The 12,325-nt window shown below is 37.9% G+C and overlaps 1 protein-coding gene across 1 annotated transcript in view; it reads right to left on the reverse strand.

Moving 5' to 3' along the window:
* LOC122811072 (diacylglycerol kinase zeta-like) overlaps positions 1 to 12,325 on the reverse strand; it is a 3,109,428-nt gene that overhangs the window by 2,559,830 nt on the left and 537,273 nt on the right. The window contains exon 2 of the mRNA XM_044082630.1: positions 4,307 to 4,405. Coding sequence (XP_043938565.1) covers positions 4,307 to 4,405 — 99 coding nt within the window. The remainder of the gene's footprint in view (positions 1 to 4,306; positions 4,406 to 12,325) is intronic.

Consider the following 12,325-nt stretch of genomic DNA (forward strand, 5'->3'; position numbering starts at 1 on the left):
AGTTGAAAGGCTTAAAAACATTTAATAATAAATAATAAAAACACAAGCCAATACTCATCAATTCAACACAGTGTTACTAGAGAGTTCAGAAATCGCAGGAAATACTTCAAACATTGTAGGATAGTATGACATAAATCTACAAAACAGCTAGACTAATCTGGTTATATTCGTATCAGTCTCTAAGAGAAACTATGTTCTAAATTCTACTTACAAGGCAAAGTGCTGGTGAGTTGTTGTCAGCTTCAGAACAAAATAAAAATGCTATTTTTTTCTTTCTGTCCTTAAACTGATAATACACAGTACTGCTGAGTCATTTCAGATTACATAATTCTTGTCTCTTGTCTGATTTAGTTACCAGGCTAACAGAACTCAACATTTAACATTTCTTTGATCTGCACCTGCCAGGAAGCCACAGCAATAAAATACATTTTACACGTGAAACCTAGTAATTATCTCTGTCTTAGCACAACAGAAAGAATTTCTAGCTCAGATAAGTTGTCTCTGAGCTTGAGATCAAACACAGTTGTAAAATCCTTTACTTAGCAACTTTCTTCCAGCAGGGTGCACTGTGGTTACATTTTTGGAAGCTTCAGAACATAACATAGTTTTCTTACATTTGTTACACAAGCCTGTTAATATTTACAATGACAGAGACTTATTTACAAAATTATATCTAGCTAGGCTGGCAGCCTTCACAGTATGTACTTGCATTTGTTGACCGGGTTAGCCCGACTGGGCAAAAATCCATTTTCAGTGGAGACATGAGGAGAAAAGCTCCATGTTTACTTTTAAAACATAAAACATTAGAGACGTAGCAAGTAACTACAATTTTTAAACTATCCAATGCGAGTTTGAGAAATACAAAATGTTTCAAAAAAACATCCACAGGCATGAATAAAAGAAAAGAAACAAATGGCATACATGTGATATATTCAAAAAAAAACAGGACGAAGAAATTCACAGTTTGGCTATATACAAGTAGAACAGAATGGTTGTAAGAATATACAGTCAGAGTGATGTGTGTATAATTATTTCAGAAAAGGAGGATAGATTTTATGGCTGGAAGTGGTAAGATTATCCAGGTGCAGAGCATGAGCTTAACAGAGAGTTCGACAGTTATTGCTTACGTCTGGCTTTAAAGGATTTCAGTTTTTAGGTGTAGTACTTCAACCAGCATGTTGTTCCACAGTTTAGTGACATAACTTGAGTGCAGTGAGTTGCCAGCTATGGGTTTAGATTTATTACTCAAGTGAAAGAAAGCCTCAAGAAAAGAGACAAGAACTTTATGACCTGGAGAGTTAGGCTAATGATCAAACGCATCAGTGCCAACTGCGATCTGCTCTGAAAATAAGTTCCTTGTTATTGAAACCAAAAGAAGAGACTAATGGATGAAAAGGGACAGGAATGTGTCTAGTTTAGCTCCACAGCAATTAATCAGTGCAAATAATCACTGCAAATTAAACAATACAATAAAAACTGAGTTTGTGCAGAAAAAGCTACTCTGAACACCCCCAACACCATGCAGGGTGCATCCTGTCCCCACTAAATACATTCAAATTCAGAGCCATTGAAAGAGGAGGAGATACGCTCCCGTAGCAACTTCTGTCATGCACTTGAGCATTTTAAGAAACCCCTCCCAACAGACAACTCTCCCACATGGACATATCTGTAAGTTCTATGGAGATGTCTACTGTAGTAATCTACAGAGGAGGTGATCCTTCAGATAACATACCAACATCACCTTCACAGTGTAGTCATAGTCTAATAAGTGAATTACCACTGTGTGTTTGCTTTTGGTGGTCATTCCATCCCAACTCTGTGTACTAAGCTTCATATCTGAATAATGAAAAAGCAGCATTGTCACTGGGTGATGGGGATACTTCACTCTTGGGGCTCCATCCTTTGACTGAAACATTTTATTTGGAGGTAGTTCTGGTAGCTGTTAATCACATGACACTTACAAAAGAAAAGCAAGAAAGATCCTTCAGTGTTCTGACAAAAGTTAGTCCAGGCAGTCTGGATAACACCTACTACTGGATGGCTCAGTAATAGCTGTCCAGTCAACACAATAAAAGTAACAGCTCTGACTAGGCTCCCCACTGACATGCAGTTGACACCTCCATGTTGCGCATTCCAAAATCTGTTTCAGACCGTTGACTAAAGATGTGCAAGTCTGTGGTATATTACACTGCTAGGGATGCACTGCTGTTAATTCCAGCAAAACACAATGCATGAACAGTGCAGTAAAGTGACATGAAAATCAGACAAAGAAACGACTGCAGCAGTTTTGTTTTACCCACGTCAGCATTTCTAATATAACTATGAAGATTCAAAAATGATTTCTGAAATTTCACAGAATTTTGATGGACCATTTCCAGAGCTTACGTTTACCACAAAGGTTTGCTATAGTCTCTTTGTAGCTGATGCAACTGCTTTCCATAAAACCACAAGACAATATTGAGCTGTTTTTCTTAAAATGTTTCTCCCTAGGACAGAAGAGGAAGTTCATCTATAATTTGTACTGTTGTGACACTCTACCACAGCCTAGCCCAGGCAGTATGCACCAAAGACTGGTGCACTTAATACAGGGGTACAACCAATGCCCACTTAAACAACAAAAATAATTACTTGTTCAGCAGGAATGTGTACAACTAAAAAATCAGCACTAAGAAGGATGCTGCTACTGTTGTCATTTCTCCTTTATCTCTGTCATTTTGAGGCTATGACTACATTAAAGGGTATTTCCTTTTAAATGTGCAACATTTTCTCTTTTTTAAATACTTCAAACATTATCATTACTGAATTACACCTTAAGTCACTCCTGTAATGTCCTCAGTGGGTGAGAGGAGCTAAACAAGTACAAATATCTGCATAATAAACTGTATAACTTGCTTCTGAAATTAACAAGCACGAGAAAATTAACCTATCATGAAATAATCTGTCTAGCAGCATTAATTCAAAAGAATAACAAGAACTGGAAGTGATCTTTTCAATGGAATCAAAGGGAATAAAAAATCTACTACTCTTGTTAAATGTAATCCTGCCCAGTATACTGCCTGCATAAGACATCGTAGGGGTTACAGAACAACAGAAGTCTTCTGTCTGTAATCTCTGGCCAGCTCTAAATGATATCTTAGCGGCAGCAGCATTATGTGGCAGGGACCACAAGATTTTCCATTGCACATTTGTCTAGCAAAATCCACTCCCCTCAAGTAAACAAGTGATACTATACAGGTTTTCTTTCAGGCAGTTTGGGACAACAGACATTTTTCAAACAAAAGTAACTGTTTAAAACTACTGTCTTAAACATTATTTAAACTGAAAATTGGGTTTCAAGAATGACAATGTCCTCCTGTCTGGAAAATTGAGGTAACCCAGAGAGCTCGTGTGAAGTCTGGTATCCCACCTGTGACCCAGAGGGTGACGGGGCTAACAAGAAACAAAGAACAATGGATTAGTCCACATAAAATCAGTTTAGCTAGCAGATCTAGGAGACTCTCTCTCTGACACCCTCCATGTGGGAGGAATAAAGACATCTTGTTGAAATAGTTTATTCAGTTAAGCAGGTAGATGGACGAGTGATCAGATTAACTGTAATTTGAAATAAAACCACCCATAAGTAAAATTTTTCAGTGAAAAATTAGAAGATTGAATTTTGTGTATAATTAATATAACTCCAGTTTTTACTTTTATTTCAGCATTAATGGAAAATCTTGAGTCTTATCTGTGATATGCTTAAGTGTGTATGGTGGGACAGAGTTTCAAACATACTTTTTGAGTAATAGGACTGCTTAGGTTCTCCAGGTCTGTACCATGATAACTCCACATGAAGCTCTGTAGCACTATACACGTCTGTACTTTATATCATGCAATGCGTGTCATGTGCAGTCACCTGGTATCACAGCACTCATGCAAAAGTCATCTCTGTTTCTTTATCCTTAAACTCTAGGCCTTTGTGGCAGGTACTTAAATCTTGAATATAGTGGTTTTGCAATAGAAATCTCCAGTTATTTGCAGCTTCAGAGATTATTTCTAACTTGTGAGCTACAGGGGGGGTGCAAAATTTTAGCACCTGCAATACAGCTGACCCCGGTATCTCATCTAAATCAGCAGGAAGCCCTTGAAGCACACTCATCAGTAAGAACAATGTTATGCGCATATGTATGTATGCAGATAGCATTGATGTTAGTGAATTTCATAAGCAGCACAGCAGATCAAGAGAAAAAAACTAAAGATTGTTAGAAGGATTGGGTCCACACTCTTGGCATTTGATCTATGAAGCATTAGCCAATAAAATTCCACATACTTATAAACAGCTGGCCTATGGTTAATCTTCCTGGATCCACGCCGAGCATGGTGCATGCCGATGAGACATGGAATGACACCCTTAGGCGGTAGGAGAATTCTGAGAGGAAAGAATTGTAAGTAAGGTGGTTTTACAACAAGATCAGCAATCAGGAAATATCTCACAATTAGCCCCTGCCCACATGCTTCAGCTATGCCATGGATCTAGAACGCCTAGAACCAGAAGAGACAATAAGTAAAGCACCAATCAATAAACAAACAGTGGTGGTAATTCTGCATACCCAGCATGGACTCTATTTCAAAAAGTAAGCTTAAATATTCAAGCAATTTTTACTGGGAAACAACCATGTCTGCATTTTTTTTTCAGTCTGACAAAACAAAACTCAGCTAGACTGAAAGTGAGCTGTACTAGCAATGGAGATATAGTCATTCTTGCTAAAGCGGTGTACCTTACATTTGCTGATAGCAGTTTTGTTTGGTCATAGAAAGTTGCTTTATGCAAAGTACTTCACTGTGAAGATTTAAACAAGAATACCGTAATCAGATCATGCATGCAAAATGTGGAATATTAAATTAACAGCACTGAAATTCCATGTAAGAATGACAGTTACATTTTACTGATCTGAATCACTTTCAGTCCAATGGTGGAGTTTTCCACTAACAGTATGTGTGCATGAAACATTCTGGTTGTGATGGTAGTTCAACTGTCACTAGCTAGCTAGATATATACTGGGTGAACTCAGTGGTGGGATTAGAAAAGAATGCAAAATGACAGCCCCCTAAACACTTTACTGAAAACTTAAATTATTATACATTTCAAAGCTCCATTATTAACACTTTAGTAAGGTAACAGTAATATCTGAGGCAGCCTCACAGCGGTGCATTCTGATTTCTCACTTTTGTTTCTTGCAGTGCACAAAATGGTAGATTAAATGGTGAACTTTGTTTTCTTTCCAGTTTTTAGTATCATTCTGTAAACCATTCTCCAAAAAAATAAAACAAAATAATATTGCATATAAAAAGAACCTCTTAAAACTGACCATTAAAAAACTGGAAGAGCATCTGAAAATGTTGGACTGAGCAGATAATTGTCTATTGCAGTCTTCAGTTCAAAATAAGTGGAACTACTGACCCCCACTCAAAAATACAACAATAAACTTAGATCAGAAAAGACGGAGACCGCATTGCGTTTCGCAATTGGGTTTTCATAAATACATTGTACATTGCTTTAAAAAAGACAATACTGTGGAAAGCCCATTTACACAGCATACAAACTTGCTTAAACAAAGTTGAGAAAGATGTGTTTGACACACTGCTAAACAGTTAAAGGACTAAGTCATGGAAGGTAGGGTACCTAGACATACTTCCAGAATTCTAGCGGTGTCTAAACAGTGTATTTATGAGTATGTATGTGTAATTTGGTGATTCGCGTCTGACTAATGATAAAGAAGATAAAAGACTGGGAGGGTGTGAATGAGAGATGGATGGCTGTCTTGTTTTTCAAGGAAGGAATGTTGATAAGTGAGAGAGTACCACTTTGACACATGAAGATGCCTGGGGTGCTGCAGCAGACCAACAGGGATCAGTCCCTTCCCACGCAAAGGAATATATATGCATGCTGAAGACTCTGGGAGCACAAAGAACATGACCTTAGAAAAAGGCTGGACTATTGCCAAAACAAAAAAACTCAATATAAACACATTTGTGTAGAACTTGATGCAAAGCATTTTCTTCATCAGGGCTATGCTGTTGAAAACATCTCCACTTGACATTACTTCCCTATATTTATCATAAGCCTCAAACACTGCTTGAACCTACTGTACAGATCTGATACTATAAAGGAATTACCTGACCACAACTGTTCAGCAAGTCAGTTTTTCTGCAAATGTCACCACAGATTAAAAGTTGCAAAACACACTTAACCATGTTATTTACAATAGTATTTACGAAAGTTTCTGGAACTGGAGTCTGTCTCAAAGCCATTTATCAGTACCTGATTCATACTTAGAGTTATGTAGCAGGCATGACCTTTATGTTTAGCTGATTTCAACTAGTTAAAGCAATGCATCTTCAACAAAACATGACTTTTTGTAAAGTTTAGGTCAAAACCTGCTGGATCTTACTGACTCTTCATTTCAATACTACTAGTTGTCTTGCTACAAGTATTTTGTTATTCACTGGCATTCTGGCTGAAAGAGGTCCTACCACAGGTCAGCCTACACAAGAAAATTGTTAAGTGAATAAACAAATAAAAGTTTGCAAATAATGCCTTTATTTATAAGAAACTTCTGAAAAAAGTCAACTGCCCAGCAACAGTTTTACCCAAGGATATGCCTATGGTGACCACTTCAGATTATAAGCATGGCTTGTAAGCTGCAGAATTCAGCATCTTTTGCTGAATCCCTTCTACTGCAGTGTACCAGATGGTGAAAGCTGCAAAAAACAGTGATGTTATAAGCCATTGTGACAATGGATTTGTAAAGAATATACAGATGTCACAGACAAAACACCTTTCTATTTTGTTTCAAAGAAGTACTTTTCTGTCAGAGTTGAATCTTTCTCTATAAAGCTGCCACACACTGGTTAGTTTTATAAAAAGAATAATTAAATAATTTTAAAAAGTAGTTAAGCAACAGATGTCAATATGCTTAGGAAATGGGTGAAATACTTAAACTAAGCAAACTATCACATGCTTATAAAATAATGTTTACAATCAAAATGCTGAGCATCCCAACCATAGCCGGCCTTAGGCATAGGCCAACTAGGCAGCCGCCTAGGGCGCCGGTCTAGCAGGGGCGCTTTTCCAGTATTTATTTGTTGTATGTAGACCAGGATGGGGGCACCGTGTGGTGTGGTGGGGGCATCATGGAGCCCTTTTGCCTAGGGCATCAGTTGGCCTAAGGCCGCTCCTGATCCCAACATCGAACCACTTCTGAGAATGCTAAACTCTGACTATTGCAAAACACGAACACATACATTTCGAACAGCATAATCACACCCCCTTTTTGACCCATGTTAGCACTTGTTTTCTGGTGGGGAGTGGTCAGAAATGTGTTTCTGGTTTTTATTTTATGAAAGGTTTTATTTCGGCAGTCTGACCTTTCAGTAGTTTGGATTTCGGGGACATGGATCGATGAAGTGCACGTGCAACTATGTGCATTCAAGATTTTGACAGTAAACCATAAAATAATCACAACATATAATTATATTTACATGAAATAAAGTGTAAGTTGAATATACCATTTCAGAGAAATAACAAACACAAATCAGCACCTTGTCAAAAGAAATCATCTCTCAGGCATTTCACAATCAGATGCCTTAGTGTTCTGCATAAAACAACAGTACAAATCTTGCCACAGTCTGTGAAGTATCAGAGTCTCAGTAAAGGTAATGAGAGTAAACAGTATTTCAAAAATAACATATTTTGCTCTAAACCACCAATGCATATAGCCTCTCCAACTATTTCCTCACTTGTGCTGTTATCATCTTTGCACATGAGATAATCAAATGCCTTTCTGCCATTATTCATTTCCCTCTGTACTCCCCATAACCAAAGAGCAGCCTTAAAAATGCATAACAGACTTTTAATGTGCTGCAGTTACTGCCCCCCCGTCTGCTGTTTACTCACTTTCTTTTTCAGACAAAATATTGTCATCTTTAACTGTCAATCATGTGGTTCTTTACTCATTGCAGTATTTAGTTAGATGTTCTTTCAACCATAATCTTTTTGCAAGTTCAGCAGTAAAATGTTATCTTATTCATAGGTTAGTACTAAGCTAACTGCCCTTTCGAGCCATTTTAAGCTTAGCCAATTATCCCTTGTGAGACTCAAACCCTGCACCTTGTGTTTGTAAGGCAAACACCTTAACCATTAGGCCACTGGCTGATAATTTATTATGATGATTTGCAGTACAGGTCAGGGTGTATCTTACTTGACCATCAGAACAGTTCTTATAATTCAGTATCCACTCCACAGCAGATTGCATACATTAATTCCTTCCAACTTTTTATCTCTGGTTATTTGCATTCTCATTTTGATAAATCACTGTATGCTAACCTGATTAAAATATATTATCTGCCCTGAATATGGCACTTTTTGTGCTGCCCATGGACTTAATTCTCTAGCTGAATGAGTGCTATATTGCTATTCCTTTCCTGACATAGCTACTCTGCCTACCAGTCCCTAACTTTTACTTTTTATTCTGTGTGTTTCTGGACATTTATAAGCAGAGAGTTGTCCATGCATTCTGACTGTTACCATCTGCTAGCAAGTGTCTTGTCAGTTTACTGTATCACAATGTTTGGTGGTTGAACTATTTTGGTCTGTAGAATTTTTGTATCACCTAGTTCATTTTTCTTGACTTATATACCTTGTTGAATTGTATGACCAAAGACAATGGGATGAAGGCCAATCAACACACGAATCCCATCCAGGTACGTAGCTCACTATATAGAATTCATTTAACTGCATTCTGTAATTATATCAACATATATGTGTGTATGTATATACATTTTGAAACCATAATGCTGAATAAAAAAAATGGTGAAGGGTAAAAATCTTGAACAACACCCCCTAAGCAAAACTTGAAACAAGTAATTACATGGGCCCAGCAGGAAGGCATGTTGAAATCAAAATGCCAACAGAAGAGAACAGGATTATCCCTCTGGATTTCTGATTTATGCCAACAGGCCTGCAACATTTTGATATTTCAACATTTTCGATACATTGCTATTGTTTCAATACAGCCATTTTAAGCAGACTGTCAAACATCCATATATACGAATATGTATGTATATATATATATATATATATATATATATATATATATATATATGTGTGTGTGTGTGTGTGTGTGTTTGTGCCCTACCATCTTGAAACCCATGACTTCAAATCCATAATACTGAAAGACCAACACACTTAAAGACCAGAGTATCAAACCCCAATTTCCCCCTGTAAGACTCATGTTAAAACTCATTTCTAAGTCTGCACCCCTAGGGAGAACCATGTTAACACTTGTTCTGGGTCCACATCCTGGCAGGACCAATGTTGGCACCTGTTCCCAATGGATTCACTTTATAATCCTGAAATCCTGAAATATCGAATTTCAGAATTTTGAGATCATAAAGCCAAAACCTGACAATCCCTAAACCCCAGAAGTCCGAATTGTAAAATCGCAAACACTACACTAACCACACACACACACACACACACACACACACACACACACACACACAACTTCCCCCAACACACAAATACTCAAACCTACACTACATACAAGCAGGGGGCAAGCCCCCATGTGGGGGGGGGGGCTGCGCCACACAAACCTCCCCTTCTTGAATATACTAACTCCATGGTCGCACTACACAGACAAACACAAAAACACCACCATACAAGCTACATTCCCCTCGCACACACAGATCACAGTAACCAAACACACTGACACACACTAAAGCCCCTAACCAAAATTCTTAAACATAAATACTTACCTGAACTTCCAGCTATCCCTTCACACAGTGCAACACTAGAAGCGCTACTTCAAGATCTCCGTACTTAGCAATTTTGAAATCCGCGCTTCTGGGGTTTCGAAATTTGTGCTTTCGGCTTTATAATCTTGGGATTCTGAAATTCGGTATTTCAGAATTTCAGGATTATAAAGTGTTCTCGTTCCCATGTTCACACTGTCAGGGGTTTTCAGTATTCAAGATTTTTAGACATTTTAGTCTTTCAGTGTTTTAGTCATTTGATATCACAGGTTCATAGTACGGCTAATTTCTTGTATGCCAGATAAAGGTCACCTCTCTGAAGTCTGTAGGATACAGAGTATAGTGACAGGGCATTCTTGTAGTTGGTATATAATTAGCAGGAGGGGAGTGGAGTGGAGTGGGGCTTGCCCCTGCAGATTTTCTTTTCCTTTTTTATGTTTTGATGTTTTGAGATTTGATCTAAAAAGATCACTCTTTTTTGTATTGAAGCAGATGACAGCATGCTTAATGATGACACAATTGTATATGTGTGTGCTAGGGAAAGTATAAATAAGTGAGGTCCATACTTCAATGAAACATAACTGCTTCTTGTGTTCTCATATCACATCTAATGGGTGCATCTGATTGATAAGAGTACGTTCCATTTCCCAATATACTTCAATGACACAAATTCATTTTTTGAAGGTTTTACATTGAAAACAGTTGTCGCACCCACTAGGAAGAAATGTATGCAACAAGCAAAAAATTAATATTTCACATGCAAAAGAAATCTCTGTAAAGCAGCTTTTCCCTCAGAAGAAAGTTGCTGTCAGGGCACAGGTGTTAACACAAATTGTGTGGATGATGCATTGGAATGACATATGACAGAATATTAATCGACAAGGGTAGCTATAGAAGGTACATTTCTCAGCTAAGTAAAATGAATGACTGTGGTTAAAGACATAATAAAAATGTAGGAAAAGTGAATACGTGAGAATTACCTCCTGCAAGGGTAACAGTGACACCAAGAGACAAGGCAAACACACACACTAAGTGGATAATTACGCAGGTTTAATTAGTTAACATCTTGGAAGCTTTCACCTTTGACACTTCCAGTGGCTCTGTACCTAAAAATTCTTCCAGACTTTTTCACTATCACTCTACCATACTTATTCCCTGCAACTCTCTGATGTTGAGCGATCCATTGTCTCTCTCTCATATGTTCCCTAACTGGCAGACATCATAACCAGACATATCAGGTACCCACTTTGTTTTTTTTTATTCCCCAGCAATAGCATTTCTAGCTGGCTCTGCAGTCTGAAAAAGATACCTTCAGAAGAGTCATTCTGCTTACAATCTTCAGAAGATTGTCTATCTCTCTCTCTCTCTCTTTCTGAGGAAGATTCGATGTCTAGTCCCCTGTGCACCACATTACACTGCATGTACCCATAGCTGATGCCCAGCTGATGCAGAGCTGCTGAAGTACTTCATGCACTCCACTGCACTGCAAATGCTACCCAGTTATTAACCATGACAGATTTATACTATGCCTTTTATGCATGTCTTAGATTACATTAACTTTGCTTAAACTCTACATGTCAGTTGCTCTTTATAAATCATTTTATTCTAAAATACTGCACAAGTTTGACTGATGGCACCATACCTCAATTAATGACCTCAGTTTGCTGGTTATGCAACCACCAGCAAAGCAATTACTGGGCATCTGCCATTTCTGCTATCACACACATGTGCAGATGATGTTGACTAATCAAAATTAGGGCTCTAAGCAAACTGTATTGCTGCTGTACAGCAGCCTTACCTAAGCTCACATATACTGAACCGAGCTTGACCTCAGCTGGATCGCAATTCTTCCCACACATCTTAAGAGTAAACACTATGTGCTCTGTGACACACTAATTCTGTTCATGTACAGTGACTTACCTCACAATTTAAATCCAGGTCAACATTATATGGTGACAAAGGAGTAGCGGGACATTAGCAACATTCCTCCAATGTGCTAGCTCTTTTAAGTAAGCTTTACAGACTATAACTTAATGTACCTGTGTCACAATTTACGTATTGATTACTAGAATGCTGTCTTTATAAAGCCATATTGTGCTTCTAAATCAAGCTCCTCATTTATGTTCTTACTTCTACTAAACCTGGAAGCCCATGTTCCTATTAGCCACCCATAAGTTCCATCATGCAGTGGACCTCTCAAACTGTCTTACTACAAGACTGTATTCGTAGTTGCTAACAGTGTGTTAACCATGTGTACAGTGGCCCCATGTGAACTTCAGTGTGCACATACTTCTGTATGCAAATAAGGGGACTAGTATAGCCATAACCATCTGTGAGGTCCTGCCAGCTGTGAAACCCCGGCTTCTACTGGGAAGCCAAAAAAGTTAACTGTTAAGAGACTATTTAAAACGCAACTGGCTTCTGACTTAAAGTTGTGCTAAAAAAATGTATTTTTTTCTTTGGGATAGTGTAAATATATCCCATAATGGTTTGAAAAAAAAAATAAAGCCTGTAAGTGTTTTTGAACAATTATTTT

This window comes from Protopterus annectens, chromosome 9.part0, assembly GCF_019279795.1.
Source record: "Protopterus annectens isolate FY-2018-M chromosome 9.part0, PAN1.0, whole genome shotgun sequence".
Taxonomy (NCBI): Eukaryota; Metazoa; Chordata; order Ceratodontiformes; family Protopteridae; genus Protopterus; species Protopterus annectens.